This window comes from Ixodes scapularis, unplaced genomic scaffold (genome assembly GCF_016920785.2).
Source record: "Ixodes scapularis isolate PalLabHiFi unplaced genomic scaffold, ASM1692078v2 PGA_scaffold10__122_contigs__length_95168666, whole genome shotgun sequence".
NCBI classification, from domain to species: domain Eukaryota; kingdom Metazoa; phylum Arthropoda; class Arachnida; order Ixodida; family Ixodidae; genus Ixodes; species Ixodes scapularis.
This window is the reverse complement of record NW_024609836.1, coordinates 93,579,348-93,597,208: the sequence shown is the minus strand read 5'-3', so window position 1 is coordinate 93,597,208 and position 17,861 is coordinate 93,579,348. Positions and strand designations below refer to the sequence as shown.

Genomic DNA, 17,861 nt, shown 5'->3' with positions numbered 1-17,861 from the left:
CCGGTAGCCGACCGGTGCCACTGCGCGTGCGCAGAGGTGGAGATTAAAAGCGGCTGGCTGCAAGTGCACCGACCAGGGCAATACCCAGAAAAAAATTTCGGGGGGGGGGGGGGGGGGGTCAGAACCCCCTAACCCCCCCCCCCCCCCTGGTTACGGCCCTGACCCCGCCCCTTCTCAACGCTTTTGAACAGGGTCAACTGTATGCACATCCAGCTTCTCAGGAAGAGAAGCCCAACCCCCAAAGCATTTGACGGTACGCTTTTTATCAAATCTTGCTAACTTTTTTCTTTCTTGCACAAAAGGTGCAACATAAAATAGCACGTCAATACAACACAGATAGCCCATGCACTTGTTGGCGAACTAAAGTTCTCTCATATTCTCAATTGCGTCGAAGAAGAACGCACATTCGGACGCAGTCTCTGAACTTCTGCAGTACACGGACTGAGCCTCGATGACAACATCACTAAAGGGCTTGTCTACAGATTAGATATTGGGGTCGGCGTGTCGATGTTCCATCCGCGCCCCCCTTTTAAAATTATTTTAGATTTTTCCATTCATTTGAACACATCACCCTTCGTTCATGGAACGCGGTTCTCGTCTGACAAAAGGCTCGTGTTGGGCCACTGCTCGCATGTTTACTAAAAGCCACCGCCGGGTTTCGCTCGGGGCGCTTGATGGTGTTAGGCCGAGCCTGGTACTCATAGAAAGGGTTGGGGGCCTGGAAATCGATGTGTCAATAAAAACTTAAAATACCGGGTGTCCGCGAGAAAACCGAACCATGTTTTTCTCACCGCAAAAATAAACTAGACATTGCGGAGAGCTCAAACTTCGTCCGAACGTAGCATTCGAGCGCTCGGTCGGCCGCAATTTTTCCATTGCAATTTTCAGAAAATCAATTATAAGTTATGATCATTTTTTTTTTTTAATTTCAATGGAAAATGGCGGCCTCCGGAGCTCTCAATATATGAAGCTCTATGGCACCAGAAAAACCAAAAACGGGCGAAAATGGGCCCCGTATTCCTATCGAAAATTTTAGAAAATCAGTTATAACTTTTGAATAAGATAACGGTTGGTGCTGAAAGTTTTTTTGCATCTTGCTCGAACGGTTGAGGCTACGTTCTGACGAAGTTTGCGCTCTCTGCGATGTCTAGGTTATTTTTGCGGTGCCAAAAACAGGGTTTGGTTTTTTGGCGGACGCCCGGTGCAAAGCAATCAAAACCACTTTATTCGGATGCATAATCAATCACGCCGATTAAGTCAGACTTAGTATATTCCTTTCGTATATGACGTGTTCGCGTGCCGCCAGTTCTTCAAAAAGACCTTTCGGGTGAAGTGTGAGAGGTCTTGGAAGTGCTTCGCAAACCTGAAGCTTGGTCACTTGCGGTTCTCTTGAAATCACCTCAGGTAATGGCGGATGGACTCAGCCTCAAACTAGATATTGGGAAGCAACAGTAAAATGAACTGATTATACATTTCCGTTATACACGCTTTCTTTTTTTTTTTTTTTTTTTTTTTTTTTACGAAGCAGGTTTTAATTTTATTTGCCAGTAGCTTTTCCTATAGTAACAGACTGCTGGAAATGGCACGCTCCGGTGAAATGCTAACAGTGTAGCCACTCACACGGTCAAATCGGCCGTGGCGTTTTTTACATTTCACCGAAACGCAGAACTCAAAACTAATCGTTGTGAAATTGACATGAATATCCTTACCGTGTTCTTTTGTTCATCTTTATTTACAAAGGAATGTTACCCCGGATGGCGGGCGAGGCTGAAAGAAAAAAGACGAGAGTCCGTACGCTTGTGCGTCTGCTAGCGTACGGGCTCTGCCCATACGCTAGCAGACGCTACCGACAGAAGACACTAAACTAAAGCACAGCGTGTCACAAAAGAAAAGTAGCGTTTTTTTAATTTTTTAATTTTAAAAATCAACTACGCATATCTGAATGCCCAGTGTAGTTGCTAGCAGTTCGGATCAAAAGCCAAAGTTTCAGCCGTTATCTGATTTAAAAAGTTGTGATGCGTACGAGAGGACGAAATTCGCGTAGAATAAAGTCGCGCAGAATATAGTGGCTGAACTTAGCACTAAAGGTATGAACGCTGATATTTCAAAGTAGTAACTAGATATGATTCACACGTTTTTGAGTATAAAGTGGTATGGCCATTTTTCTTTTATAGGTACCTCAATTCTTCTGTTCAAGCGGATCTGAATCACATTATAGAATTTTTTTTAATTAAAAAAAGCGTAAACATACAACGAGCATTCTTTCAAGAATTGCTCTACAACTGACCAAATAAGCATAAATTCCTGAATTTTGGAACTCTTCTTTTTTCGGCAATTAATTCTCATTTGCATGGTACCTCCACCGCGCTAACTTCCAGTAAATGACAGGTGCAAGCTGCACTATTTTTTCTGCTGTTCTTTCTTCTAAAAACAGGAGTTAAGGCTAGATTAGTGGGCACCATCAATCAAGTTTATTTTCTTAACAGCGCTACTGCATAGACTGCATAGACATAAACATGTGAAAGAATTAACAAAGAAAAGTCAACTTTATTGTTTGATTCAATTTTTTAGTTTAAAGGCAGAGATGGAATTAGTACGAGTAGAAAATATGCACTCGAAATGATATATCTAAATGCATCGTGCCGAGCCTCCGATCGTTTTGCGTACAGTATCTTTTGGTCGACGGGAAAGTTTAACGGATGAAATGGTACAAGATAAACCCGCACGTACAGTGCAAGGAACATGCATGAATGTTCTCGTCGCAAAGCCCCAGGCCACATCCCTCGTAAATCGCCTGCCGAAGCCGCGAGGTGGCGCACCGAAGAGTTGGTAAAGGTAAATAAATGGGTGCGAATAATCGTTACTGGATCAACTCGGTTGACAAACTCTCAACAAGACAGATTTCATTTTTAAACTCCGATATTTTTGTCCCCTGTAACCTGAGGAACGTCTCGGCCAGGGTGTAAGATAGACAGGTGGGGAAACGAGAGCCAAATGAGTGACCGGATTGTGTACCCCTCGGCTTTCTCTTTTTCTGTGGCGCCATCTGTGTGGAGCACCGCGAACTGTCACTCCGGGTGGGCGACCGGTGGCGACCGGCTAAACTGACAGAGATGGTTTCTCGTGAATTTTCAGTGGAGGACTGTCGTGCTCTCGGTCTATTTTGCGCACTCTCCCATAGAGTTCCACGCAAATCCGATTCTTTTTCCTTTCGCCGCAGCGCCATCTGTTGCAAATCTGGGGTACCCGCAAGCAGACGAGTACACAATCCGGTCACGGCGCTGCGGTAGGCTTCTATGGGCCGTTTCCCCACCTGTCTATCTTACACCCTGGTCTCGGCATCCACAGTGAAGAGAGAACAGCCGCAGCCTGCAAAGGAGGGTGGCGCTCCAATCGCTTGGCGACGAACATTGGGCGAGCGAACGGGCTCAACTTCTGCGAGGATGTGTCCATGGAAGTTTGTCAACCTACACTATCCAGTTACGATGATGATTTTAAAACAAAAACAAACTAAAAATTAAATCGCCGCAAGTAGTCGAGCTTGAAATCCCCTTTTCCCGCGGCCTCCGCCGGTGAGAAACGAGCCTTCCAAAAAGGACAAGTGAAATAAAATTTCCACTTTATCAACAAGAACCGTACAAGTCGTTCTTGATCAAACCTTCTCTCGTACCGAAAAAGCGCGGTGTTTTAAATCTATAGCTATATAGATAAGCATTTATTAAATACAAAGAACATCACCGGTGGACACTATTAAAAAACAAAATAATATATTAGCTGCCGGAAACTCAACAAGAAACAAGCCGCAATAGAACTCTAATGCAGTTTCACCGCCTCACGCTTCAAATGAAACATACAGCAATGTACAGCTTTACCTTAAAATGTCCTATCGGGAATCTCGTGATTAATTTGACTCCCAGAAATTGACGTCTCGAAAACGCGTAAGTGTTTTCTGCGGCAAAAAACAAAACTTTGGGAAGTTTGAACACAAGACCAAGCCCGTACAACCAAAACACGGGACAATTGTAAAAGTTTGACGTCATAGAGGGAGGGACGCGCCCTAAAACCAGAGCCACACCGCTCACATATCGTACGTTAACACGATCTGCAGAGAGTGTCTGAGACGTGCAACTTCCTTGCACGAAGGTCCTGTATAATACTGGTCATACAAAAAAAACTGTCTGCAGGGATGTTCTCCTGTCTTTTGTATGATCTAGGAGCGGTGTGACTGTGGGTCGAAGATTCTGGTGGGACCCTGAAAACGAAGAGCATTTATGCCGAGGCAACGGCATTCGCAATAACCTAAAAACACACTATACATCCTTTTTTCTTGTACGAAGAGATACCTTGCCTGCGTCTGAGCCCTCTGGGATATTGAGAACTCCGTGCTCCTGCGGGCTCACGGTCCGAAACACCGACGCACACGAATTTCACGGGGAGGGCCCAGTCGCTCGTCTGGCATCGACCACCGCACACATGCCGCGCACACTGGGAGAACTTGCGCCGCGCGTGCGGGGCGCGTGCGCGGGAACATCCGGGCACTGGCCGACTGGGACACTCGCAGGGTCACACACACGCACACAGACTGTCTCGTGCCTCGGGAGCGCGGAGGGCGAACTAGAAGAGATTGACTAGAAAAGCACGGTGTGAGGCTGCTGCTGCTGGGGGTCGGGGCCCCTACTGGAATTGGCCGCCGGCGTGGATCGAGGTCAGTCCGGGGAGTTGCCGCGGGACGACTCGCTGCCCGTGGTCTGCAGGTCGCTTGGGGACAGCGGCCTGTACCGGCGTCTCCTGCGAGCCGATGACGGACAAGAAAGGCGGTTACTCATGCGGGACCGCCTTCTGTGACTACAACCGGAGACAGGTTAAAGACCGACGACCAGTTCGCGCTTTCCACTTTTCCCCCGCTGTCTCCTCTCCCTCCTCTACCCTGTCCACCGTTGCCCGTTTCCTCCTCCCCCGTAGTGAGGAGGATTTTCTGCCTCGCAGAATATCGAGTCTGGTCGTCGGCCTTTAAGAGTGCAGGGGAAGCTCCTCCAACCCCTTTCCACCTTAGCAGAGGAGGTCACCTCCTCTCCAGCCTTCTGCTAAAGTGAAAAGAGGTGGGAGGAGCTTCTTCTGAACTCCTAACCTGTCACCGACTACAGACTGGTAGTAGACACCCGCGAGGCCAAGTTCCGAAGTTTAAATGCAATAGCGGGGGCATATAAATAATAAACCGTAGCTCCCAGTGTTACTCCACAATGAAACACCCAAAACTTAAAAAAAGACAACCACACAACACACGGTTTCAAATGGGTGTGTGTAATTGTCTGTTTTTTTTTTTTTTTTACTTTGTTTTTAGTTTTAGGTTGTCTGCGTTTTTTCCCTTTCATCTTTTGTGTTCACCGGTTCTTGTCCCGAATAAGCTACGAACCATACGTGAGAACAGGGAAACAGAAGGTACGATTACCCCCTCCCCGGGACATTTTTTTAGAATTCTATAGTACCATTTGATAGTACACAATGCAGGAAAGAGAGGGCGATCTCTTCCCCTTATCACCTTTTTTCAAAGACTTCCGACGGTAGTGCAGAAAACATTTGAGCAAGCTGCATTAGAAAAATTTCTAATCCATTGTTCCGAGGCGTGTAAGTACAGTCCGAAGCGTTTCTCTTCAGAAAGTACTCACGCTCCGTGTTTGGAAGTCGATTGGGCACTGCCGATTAAACGAATCTTCCCTTCGTTCTGTCGTTCTTGTGCCGCAAGGTAGTATTACGACAGCAAGGAAAACTGGCAACGTTGGTGGTGCCACCACTTTTACCCAGTGCCTACAGCATACTGTCAACAAAAAACATGCAAAAGCATAGTGTGAATCAAACTACTGCTCGAGCTGAGAGAAGCTCTTTCATCTGAGCAAAGAAACATGAGCCCTGCCACCAGATTTCGATTCCCACGCACCTGGCCGGCACGCAGTGGTTGGGCGGGGGGTTTCCGGGCGGCGGCTGGGGCTCCCCCCGGGGGGTCCAGGAGCGCGCCATGGGCACCGGGTGGGGCGGCGCCGGGGCCCTCTCGGGGGTCCGCTGACGCGCTCGGGGCCGAGGGATGCGCGACTCGCCACCCCTGTCCGGAGCAGGGTCGTCCACCCCGACGGTGGCCGTGAGCTGGACCACCACGGGCACGTGGAGGATGCCACCCCAGCGGTCACCCGGGTGTCGACCGCCGTTCACCACGAGCCCCGCTGAGCTGCTGCGCTGTACCTCGCGCCCCACGCCTAGCGAGCTCTGCTCCACCATGGACTTGGGCCGCCGGCGCGCCAGCAGGCTCCGCCGTGCCACTGGGATCCGCGACGGCAGTTCGTCGGCGGACCGGCCGCCGCCGCCGCCGTCGTGCAGGCCCAGGAGCCGGAAGGCCTCGGGCAGTTCGCACAGGCTGATCACCGACATCTGGCGGTCGTCCCGCGGGGGCGTCTCGTACTCGTCCTTGGAGTTCTCGTCGTCCGCGTCGGTGCCCGAGCGTCGGTACTGGCGCCACAGCGAGGTCTCGATGTTGCCCATGGACCAGCGGTCTTCCCTGGGCGCCGGGGCGTCGAAGTAGACCGACTGCTCGTCGGACTGTAGCCGCGTCAGTACGCCGTTGGCCGACGGTGCCCAGGGTCGCTCCGGGGTCTGCGGGTCCCTCGACTCATTCGCTGAGGCGCCAGACACGTCGTCCCTGCGGCTTCCTAGGGAAGAGGACCGCTCCACGCTGGGCTTCTTCAGGATGCCCCGGGGCAGGGCGCTGGCCGACCGCTGCACGGACCTGCTCTCGGTGACCGACTCGTCCGGACCCCTGGCCTCGGGGGCTTCCTCTTCGGACGTGCGCAGGTGGATGGAAGGGAGCGACGCCCGGCGCTCCTCGGTCTCTTCGCTCGACCGCGCGGCCACGTTTCGCGCCACGTCCACCTCGTACACGTTGTCATCGAACGAAGCCTGCTGGCGCAGCGGCGGTTGCAGGTGGGACCTGATGTGGAAGGCCATCGATGGACAGCTCCACACGCGCGGTAGCCCGAGCGGCACGGGGCCCTGCAGCGGGAAGCCCGCAAGGGTGACGTGCGGGGGCCGCTCGGAGCCCGCTGGATTGTGGGATAGGGCGCGCCGCACGGTCTGCTTGGAGTCCTCAAGGATGACCATGCGACCTTCTTCGAGTCGCTTCCGCCTCTCGTCGTCCTCTTGCCCGGCCGCCTTGACCGGGGCCAGCTTCTCGAGAGCGAAGCCCGACGAGTCCCGCTTGAGAACGCGGTGTTCGGGCGACGGCGCGTTGTCGTCCATCTCGTCGTGGTCGGTCTCCTCACTGTCGTCGAAAGAGGCCTGCCACTTGGAGGCCAGCGTCATGGCGGCCGCGGCGCCTTTGGTCACCTGCTGCATCGCCGAGATGTTGTCGTCATCTGCTACCGCGAACTGCGTGAGGGACACGTCGCGGTGGTACGGCCTGCGGTGCAGCCGCCGGTACTGCCGCTGTTCCGTCGGAGGAGCCTTGGGGTCTGTAGGAGGCGTGATTGCCGGGGCCTTGGGGACATCTTCGGGCGGGGCTTGCTCTGCCGGCTCTTTGGACGATGGCTCCTGGATGACGCCTTCCTCGTCGGTGGGCTTCTCCTCGAAGTTGCTTCCCGCGTGAAGCTTGAGGGGCAGTTCTTGCCGAATCGGAGCCGGCTCTCCCACGGGTGCCTCCTGAGGTGCCACGGGAGGACCGGCGTCCACTTGTATCCGTGGAGGCGGCTGTGGCCGATCGCTGGTCTCGTTGCCGTGGCCGTTTTCGACGCCGGAGTTATCCGCCGTCTTTTCCTTGACGACGATCTTCTGGAACGACAAAGTGGCGAGCTGTGATTGTAGAGTTTAAATATGCGTCGGGATCATCGATTTCATCGACAATCCCTACGCATAATGCCGAAAAGCAAGGCTACAGATTAGTCAGGGACCGGGATCGACCGAATTATGATCAATATCAAGGGAGTGGCATGCATACGTCTAAGGTTTGTTCCACGAGCTGCTTAGATTCTTGGATCGGCCGGCCTATTATTAAAGGCATAGCATTTATAGGGCAATCTCTTAGCTCTTTTGTGTCAGTGGGATGTTGCCTCGATGGCGACGTCACGCCGATGACGTCACGGTGTTCACGTGACATTGTGTGTTTTAAAAAAAAGTACACCGTGACGTCATCACGCGAACACCGGGACGACGACGCGGTGTTCACGTAAACTTCTCAACGTCTTTGCCGTCATGGTGTCACGCCAAGTGGCCTGACGTCACGGTGTTCACATTACAGCATGATCTGACACTGTGACACCATAGAGTCACGTCAAGTGGCTTGACGTTACGTGCTCTGACGTGACGTAACTATGATGTCACAGAAGACTTAAATGCTACATATTTAGAGCGCCATTGGGATATACCAAAGAAACAGCCAAACAGGCAGTTCTTCAACTTCGAGAGTACATGGAGCTCGCTCGATACCTCCTCATATTCCGATCACTACGTGCAGAACAACGACACAAAGCTCTTACACGGAGCAACTGAGCGCCGCCATGAGAAGTCGATTGCATCCCCGCTGGGGGGCCACTCCCCGCAAAACGAAAGCGACCTCACCTTTGGACAAAGAGGGGATTCCTCCGGACCAACGTACCCCCCTTACTTTCTCCACGTGGTTCTCAGTCGCATCCGACGGACCTTCCCTTGCTCCGTGTAACAGCGCGGACAGCATGCACCTAGCTCCTCGGGCAAGCTAGGACGTGCACCTCCAGAGGACGTGTGCCTCCGTGGCCATCGCAGAAAGGTTCCGTGCTTTGTCACCTGCAGTTCCTCCCGGGACAGGACGTTGTTGTTCCGGTTGTTGTTCTCGGTGAGGGCGGCGGGGGCCGGTCCGGGGACCCTCTTGAGGCCCTCCCACGGGGGCCGGATGTGGGCATCCGGGGGGACACCGTCCCTGCTCGCCGGCTGGGGCTGCTGCTGTGGCTGCCGCTCGTCCGCACGTTCCTCGTAGCTGGCCATCACGTTCTCTTCTAGTTGGTTCTCCGTGGCCCCGACACCACCTTGCGGAGCGCTCCTGCGGTCGACACACACAGGCATTCAGGACCTTTGTTACACGGACCGGGTATATCGGTTATATCGGTCTTGAACAAAAAGTAAGGGCGCAAACGAGCTGGTGTACATTGCACATGGTTGAAAAAACCCCGAGACTGCGGGTAAACGACACAACACTAAAAAGTCTCTACAAGAGACTTTTTAGTGTTGTGTCGTTTACCCGCAGTCTCGGGGTTTTTTCAACCATATCGGTCTTATCGGTTATAGGCCGATTTGACAAATCATCTCTCAAAAGACGGCTCGGAGCAGCTAAGTATATCTTCTTTTTCTCACTAAGATTATCACGGATCATTAAAATACTTTGTATTTTGATGAAAAAAAAAAAAAGCAATCTTGGTACCTTACTGAAAAAAGTAATCTTAGTAGCTCACTGATAAAATTAATCGTGACTGACAGGTTAAAGGGCTACTCCACCGATTTTTTCATTGTCTCCGATTTGCTTCAAATTTTGCTAAACTAACCAACAAACATCGCGAAAATAGTATCCCAAATATTAGGTCAAAATATTGTTTTTTCGCGAAGTTATTGAATTTACAGTTTTGGTCCTCACCGTGTTTTTCAAGCTCGAAGTGTCTACTGGCAACAATGAAAAAGTGACGTCAGTGGAAGGCAGGGGTTCACTTTTGGGCTGTAGATTTTGTTTTAAACTGTTTCGAAGCAGTTTCATGGTGTCAAATGAATGCTTGGGAAGCTCGCTACAGTACCCGCGCTCCAGCACGGAGCAAATGATCGGCATATTCTATTTTTTGGCTGCTTGCTCGACTGGCAAGCCTGCCTGCCACTGACGTCACGGCCCTGAAAAGCGCGCGTATATTTAAATGTTGGTTTTTGCATCATTTTCATTTGCCGATTTCGCAATAACTATTATGAATTTCGCGATTCTAAATAGCATACCGGAGAGAGTAAAGGCCGGGGGTCAGAAAATATAGTTAGTTGAGGTAGCTCAAAAAATCGGTGGAGTACCCCTTTAAGGAACGTCGATGGCCAGTCCCGAGTTTCGATTCGAACTGCGCATGCGCTACCCTAGAAGACTCGCACATGCGCAGTGCGTAACAAAGGGCTCATCGTACCGTAGCAGATGTGAAAAAACGGTTCCCTAAAAAACTCTTTTATCGCCCCTGAATCGACGAGATTCGGGAACGATAAAAAGGCCAAAGAGGGAAGGGAAGCAAGCGGGGGAAGCCACACCCAGCCTGGGCCACTACATCAGTCACTACACCTCTTTCCGGCGTTTATCACCCAGACAAAAAATGCCGAGTGAATGGGCCGTGGACGCGTGCGCGGTGTGTGATAATCCACCAACAAGATCTACTGTCAATTAAGGCTATGGTCAGAACGCGCTACACAGGCGTTAGACAAAGATGGCAGCAGGCAAAAGGCGACGAAAGTGATCTTATATGTATAGGATTCCGTGTTTTCGGAGCTTATTTCTCGTGAAATTCGCAGGGCGCTTTTCGGAGTTTATTTTTCGCTGAAAATTCGGGGTTTATCGGAGTTTATTTTCGGGGGTGGCGATGCGGGCTACTTGGTTCATGCTTAGAGGATTCGACACAGCGCAGAAGAAACGAAGACAAAGTAGAATCGTGTGCACAGGACAAACGCTTGTTAGATTCCCAGTTCCTTGAAATTCAAAATTTCTTTTAGTGTGTCCCTAAAAGAAATAATGCTGTGCCATGACCCGTTGTCCTGAAGGAACCTTGACGAGCTCAAAGGCAACCCCTTTTGTCAGTACTAGATTTCAAAGGAAATTGAGGTCATTTCCTCTTATAAAGTTTATTTCTAAAACACCTTTTTTATTTTTTTTTTGTCACTGTGACCTCAAAATTTAGTTCTTTAGATACATTCGAACTGACGTAAGATGTACCGGCGAGTGTTTTACGGATTTTTACGGATTTATTTGTAAACACGCAACCCTACTTATATGCCAGTGATAGTAAGATATCTACAATAAGTACCTCAGCGATGGACGTGTATTAGCTATTTCTGGACGATACTTGAAGTTTCCAAATCAGAGGCACCTGGGAGTGAACTCCAAGCTGGCGGGGGTCGTATATTCCGACTCTCATTTCGAAATGCTCGCATTGACAGGTCTGTATTTTTTCTGTCCCTGTCAGTCCCGGACGTCACTCAAGGGGCCCCATAAAAAACACGAGGCCCGTCTGGCTGGGACCCAGGGCTGGGACTCCGCAAAGGGCAGTGGGGATCGCTCACCCCGGTTGCGCGGGCCTCGACCCCAGCGTGGGCGTGAGGGCGGGCGCCGTGGTGGTCTGCGAGTTGTCGGCGTAACCCTTCTCCCAGTCGAAGGGGTCGCAGTCCCGCACCCCACGCCGCTTCATGCAGTGCTCGAAGAGTCCCGCCAGCACGGGGTAGTCCGGCCGGTCGTAGTACTCCAGGGACGAGATGTGGTCCAGGAACTGCCGGAAGTCCGATGGGAGGTGCTTGAGCAGTAGCCGGTGGTCGTACTTCTCTTTCATCAGTCCCACCTGCGAGACGCCAGAGACGCGCAACGTTGTTTTACGAAAATCTTGCTCGAGCGCGTTGTGCCGTAGCCTCCTCTATACTCGCAAAGCTTGGCAGTTTGACGACAGAGCTATAGAGTGCCCGCGGTCGCAGATTTGGAGCGCGAGGATCTGGTAGCACAGAGCATTTCTCGGGGAAGATGGTATTTGGCGCACAGCTTTTGCAGCGGTGAGGATCCGAAACATGGTTTGCAAACCAGACGAGAAAAGAAGCGGTAGCGCGAGGAACGCGAGGAGCACGAGCGGACATTCCATCGCTCGGGAGAAGTGTGTTTCGGCGTCTCGCCGCAGCGGGGCGCCCGTCACGTGGCTCCTCCTCTCATCCGTTGTCTGCCGCTCTACCTTTTCAATTTCGGAGGCCGCTTATCGTGGCGATCTGCCAGGCTTTGTTAGTATAGAGGAAGCTATAGTTGTGCGAACGAAGCGGTATGCTGAGCCTCTCTTTCTGGCGATTGTGCCTTTGACAGCGCTGCGCAGCTTTAGCGCAGTTCCAAATTGTTCTTCCTTTCACCATAGCTTGGACGACCAGAGAAAGGTCAAATCCTTGGAAGGCGGTGGTCACGCGTGTGTTAACTCGACCAGCGGAAGTAGCGTGCAGGAACATGCGCTCGCGCCTTCTATATGCCCTATAGCCGTAGTATGGTTATTGGTCTTCGGTGGGAAGAAAGACCGCTTTTGATAGGCATTTTGTCATGCCCCTTCCGTTTTCTGTTTTTTAAATTTTAAAATAAACAAAGAAATGGTGCTGCTTAGCACGAGAGAAACGACAAATGACACTGGAGGTCAGTAGTTTTACAGACCGTGGAAGAAAATAAGTCTATGCAAATTCCTCGTTCTCCGGAGATCCGCACTGTCCTTGCGCATCGAACTCCGTGCGGTGCGGTGACATCTCACCTGCTCCTTGTCTTTGATCTTGCGCCACGGAAGCTGCCCGTTTACGAACTCCACGAGCATGTAGAACAGGGACCAGAGATCGTCGTGCCTTCCCATCTCCTGCGTCACGACACACGAAGGGCGTTAAAAGGGAGGCCGGCAAACGGACATTGCGGCCCTAGCGCCATTGGCTGCATCCCCTTTACGCAAGAAGAGGCCCGATAACCCGACCCCGAAATGACGACAGCAGCCGTACCCCTGCTCAAAGCTCGACGTCACTGCAAAGTTTGCACAGTTTGCGCGCATTCTTAGTTGAAGCTCTCGTTGTATTTGGTTGTTTGTTTTTCTGGCGGCCGTGTCTCGTAGATCACGATCATTTGTCTTTTTGGCTTGTTGGCACGTGCTCAGGTCAAGCACAAAAAACGCAGTACCATCCTTTCCGACCGAGTAAAATAATAGCGTAAAATATGTATCTGTGATAATTGGTGCCTCTAGTAAAGAAACAAACAAGAAAACTAACACACGATTACCTTCTACTGCTAAGGAATCGGGGGGCACGACATACACTCTCGGAAGTTCTTGATTATGGAGTACTAAACTTGACGCACTCAAAACACCGATCAGCCGTCTTCATCCTAGATAGGTACTTATTCAAAAAAGAATTGACTTGTGTGTATGTTTATACAACCGGAAGTTCGTCTGCCTCAGTGGGCGTCTGGTGTTTCAGATTTAGATGAAAAATTTTGCCAGCCGCTAGCCCTGCCATTTCAACGTGCACCATGCAGTAGGGGGGGACTGCACGCCGTTACGATGCTCATCCGGATCGAAACGGGCAGGGCTGGGGATTGAACCCAGGATCCCTGGGTTCTGCAGCGCGAGCTTTCGCTCCACGTGCTCCGAGCTGGTGTGGCTGCAGTCCATAAGTAACGAGAAAGGCTTTAGCGCCTTGTACCACCGAAACCGCTTGGCCATTGGAGGACGTAACCAATCGCAGTTCTTATTGGCTGATCTGGTTAAATGGAGACCTGTGATTGGAGTTTTAAAGGTAGGTGGTATTCATTGGTCGCCATAGCTGAGCCCGTTGTTACTGAGTGCGTGCTCACGGCGAGCTTCTGAGTGTGTCGCGGTGAGGGTACAGAGCGCGAAACACTTCGCACAAACAAGCGATTGCCGGTCTTTTCCGCGTTCCTCTTCCAACTCGGAGGCTGCCACAAAAGCTACTATAGTCAGATACAATATGAAAGATTAAGGACGTTTACAAATCTGTGTAATGCGAATTAGAATACAGCTTTTGAGGAGGAGGAGGGGAGGGTATGCCCCTCCTCCTCCGTACCCTCCCCCTCCTCCTCCGGCGTACCCTCCCCCTCTTCCTCCTGCGTACCCTCCCATCTTCGCAGTTTCACCGCTACATTTACTGAAAAATTGACGTCACGTGACCTCAACACCACTTCAGTTTCCCCGCAATATTTAGCGGAAAAAATGACGTCACATGACTTCATGTCACGTAACCCATGAACAAATTTTCTCCGCTAGAGTTAACGGGAAAATTTACGTCACGTGAGCTCAACACCAATTCAATTTCCCGCAAAATTTAGCTGGGAAACTGAACTGGTGTTGAGGTCATGTGACGTCAGTTTTACCGCTAAATTTAGCGAGGTTACGCCGACGGCGACGGCGACGCCGTTATACGCGGAAACGGCCACGCCTGAAAGCCGCCCTCTAAAATGAGCCAAATAAACACCACCACGTACCAGACACGGCATGGAATCATTTCACTGACCAACCAGTAAAGACAGTAGTGATGACGAATTATATGACGACGCGCTACATATCAAAACACAATAACCTCCGTAGCGGACTATTTTCTCATCGCGGAGGAACAGCGACTGGTGGTGATGTTTAGGGCGTGTTCTTAACTTGTATCTGAGTAGCGTGGTGAATTGTGCTTACCGTAGAGTGTCAACTCAGATGGAGCGTCTGTCAATGTCACTCCCTCCACACAAAATGCAAAAAAAAAAAAAAAAGAAAAGAAAAATCTGAATTGTTAGGCAAGTGTGTTGCAAACGTGAAATGTTCTAGCGTCACAAACGTTTAGCGATACTCTGAGCTTCTCGTGTGCAGCGCTAATAAACCTGGCAATCTTCCAGAGCCGTCCATACCCTCCAGCTTCTCTCTCTCTCTCAGTGCGCACATTTGGTGGAGATCCTCTTCGCCTACCCCTCTGGTCACGTGACCTCCCCCATTAACCAATCAGCATCGAGCTCCGCGGCCACGCTTATCAGGCTTCACGAATAGCAGATCACACATCCAAAAAACGCTTAAAAACTGCCGACGTTAGGTCCGCGCTAATTATGTCGCGCGGTGTACGGACTACCGAGGTCCTCGTTGCAGGGTTCGGACGTGCGTTCACCTTGTTCCGGTGGGCGTTGACGGAGGCGTAGCGAACGGTGCCCCGGAACCCGGCGGCCGCCCTGGGGGGCCTGACTTCCCCGGTGGTGGTCACGTACTGCCGGGCCAGCCCGAAGTCCAGCATGTACACCTTGCGGCAGTTGTGCTGGTGCCGTCCCATGGCGAAGTTGGACTGCGGAGGTGAGGGCCGGACAGGACCGAGACTCAGTGGAAGCGTGCACTACTCCTCACGACGCATGTGCGCAGATAATGGGGCCCCACGAAGTGAAAACACGGAAAGTAGAATAACTTCGCCGAGCGGGAGTAAATCTACAGTGGAGGGTTTCCTTATTAAAGGGGCCATAAAACGAATTTTGGGATGGGATAAATTATTTTAAATTGAGAATTTACTAATCGCATATCGCTTAGTTGGCCAAAAGAAAGAGGCTAGAGTGTCAAAAGTCAGCTTTTCGGTACGAACATTTGAAAATATAGCGGACTATTTTGTACCTTCTTTCCTTCGAAAGCTCTCCGCCTTTTCACTATGATACATCCGCGGTTCCCAAAGCGCGTCAGCGGTGCCAACCTGACGTCAGCAGAGCCCAGCTCACGCATTGGACAAAAGAACTGCGTCCCTCGGACGTATGCGCTCGTCAACAATCCATCCGTCGACGAATATTTGGATTCGCGTTCGTGGCCAATCAGTGCCCAGACGGAACTTATCATCACTGGGGAATGACAAGTTCTATGGTGTGCATAAAAAACACGGTGGAAGCTAGGAGTCATCGCACCGGTGTCAAAGAATGTCAGGACGACGTGATTTCACAATTCGCATTTGAATTGAGGATTAAAGCTAAGGAGGAAGAAGTAGGAAAATCGTTTCATGACTCGTTTAAGGTAAAGTAAAAGATAATTTTGAGAACATGACAGGCGCTTTAAGACAGGGACGAGAGTAAGAACGAGACAACGCAATGCGCGTTGTGATGTCTCGTTCTTACTCTCGTCCCTGTCTTGAAGCGCGATCGTGTCTCGAAAGTTTCAGTAAACAACTCGCCCGAGAATCCATATTACTCAACTTTATAAGATAATTGTTGCTGGTTTATGAAAACGCCCGTATTGTAAAACTTTTTAATATGCAAACTAGTTAAACAGAAATAATTTCTTCCTGAAACTTTTGTATTGTATAGCTTTGAAATAAGAGAAATAGAGTCTTTGTTCTCGAATAATATATCTGGATTCATAAGGACTTATATACGAACACATTCAAAGTTAACTAAAAAAGAGGAACATAAGTAATTCTGAAATTGAACAACGTTTTGTTTTTCAAGAATAACAGCAACGGAATTTGCGCGAGTTTAACATCAGCAGCTGACATTTACCGCTCAATCACAGTGGAAGCGGATCCGCGTTCGCAAAGCGGTTGCGAACGCGGTTGTATAAAGATCCAGTACAATTGCACGCGCACTTGATGTCATCGAGTGCGCGCGCAATTGTACTGGATCGTTATACAAGCGCGTTCGCAACCGCTTTGCGAACGCGGATTCGCTTCCAGTGTGAATGAGCGGTTAGAGACAAGTAAAGGAACTCAAAGAGGGTGCCCCCCCCCTCCCCCCTCCCCCCCCCCTCCCCCCCCCCCCCCCTCCAAGTAGTGGTTGGATCCCAACGACCACGCAGCCGGTGTCAACAGTCACGACGTCCCAACTCACGGGCTTCACGTCCCTGTGCAGGAAGCCGACCTCGTGGATGCTCTGAATGGCCCTGAGGATCTGTAGCCCCAGGCGCAGCGTGGTGCTCAGCGAGAAGGCGCCGCGGGGCTGCGACCTCCGCAGCTCGGCCAGGTTTTTGCCCTGCAGCTGCATCACGACGTAGTTGAAGCGGTCGTTGCGGCCGCATCCGATGAAGCGGCACACGTGCTCTCGACCTGCCAAAGAAACAAAAGCACCCCACGGTCTCTTTTCTAAATCTCGAAAAAAAGCCGTGTTTCCACCGCTATAATACGTCACAATAAAAGACAGTGTGCAGACAGTCTCGAGCGTGTATGTATGAGGGTCCCGTAAAACCGCAGTCACGCTGCCCAAACATCGCATACGAAAGACACTGCGTTTGTTGCAGAAATCTTGAAGGCCGACGACCAGACTCGAGATTCTGCAAGGCAGAAGATTTTTCTCACCATGGGGGAGGAGGAAACAGGCAACGGTGGACAGGGTAGAACGGGGGAAAGTGGAGAGCGTGAAACGGAATTTGTCGTTTGTGCCATCCTTTCCTCCTATCCACAAAATGCCCCCCCCCCCCCCCCGTCCCCCCCCCCCCAAAAAAAAAAAAAAATATTTTTTTTTTTGCAACTTTAAATTTTGTTTTTACGAACGCTCAGCCTTTGTCCAAATGTAGCCCTATGGCGGTGCGGACCAGATGCCAAGGTTTCCGAACTAACCGTTATCATAATCAAATGTTGGGCGCAATTTTCGGATACTTTCGATAGGAAAATGGTGGCCGACGAAGCCCCAACGAACACGTGGAGATGAATGGCGTCGACCGGCAGGGACGAACCCGACTCTCCCAATAAAGGTGTCAGAAAATTACTTATGTAACTTTCGAGTAAGATAACGCGGTTAGTGTTGATATTTTGTCATCTGGTCTGGACCACTAGCGCTGTACATTCGGGCGGAGACCAAGCTTCCGGCGATGCGCACTCGATTCCTGTAACGAAGAAACAAACAAAAAAACAAAACAAAAAACGATGTAATTTGTGTTTGGGGACACGCTGTACTTAACCTGCTATCCTTTATCGCGCCTCTCTCCCTCTCTCCGACCAGCTCCGAAGGGAGCTGGTCAGAAACGGCGACGTTCTGACGTATGACCCTGCTGGACGTGCCCAAGAGACCCCGGAGGGGAGGCAACGACGTGTTTAGCTAGAATGACAGACTTCGTAGAAGACAACGCGTTTCGACGTATACTATGCACCATGCAGCGAAATATCGCAAGAACGGA

The 17,861-nt window shown here is 50.8% G+C and overlaps 1 protein-coding gene across 2 annotated transcripts in view; it reads right to left on the bottom strand.

Annotated features, from left to right (window-relative positions):
• Window positions 1-1,984: 1,984 nt before the first annotated feature.
• LOC8042919 (tau-tubulin kinase 1) overlaps window positions 1,985-17,861 on the bottom strand; it is a 35,012-nt gene continuing 19,135 nt past the window's right edge. Inside the window, exons 3-9 of one of the 2 annotated variants that reach the window (XM_029979217.4) lie at window positions 16,580-16,794; window positions 14,896-15,066; window positions 12,507-12,605; window positions 11,305-11,576; window positions 8,803-9,055; window positions 5,936-7,812; window positions 1,985-4,788 (exon numbers count right to left, since the gene is read on the bottom strand). In XM_029979217.4, the coding sequence (XP_029835077.2) occupies window positions 4,707-4,788; window positions 5,936-7,812; window positions 8,803-9,055; window positions 11,305-11,576; window positions 12,507-12,605; window positions 14,896-15,066; window positions 16,580-16,794 (2,969 nt within the window). In that variant the 3' untranslated portion in view covers window positions 1,985-4,706. The remainder of the gene's footprint in view (window positions 4,789-5,935; window positions 7,813-8,802; window positions 9,056-11,304; window positions 11,577-12,506; window positions 12,606-14,895; window positions 15,067-16,579; window positions 16,795-17,861) is intronic. The other variant, XM_042288735.1, reaches the window with a different exon arrangement.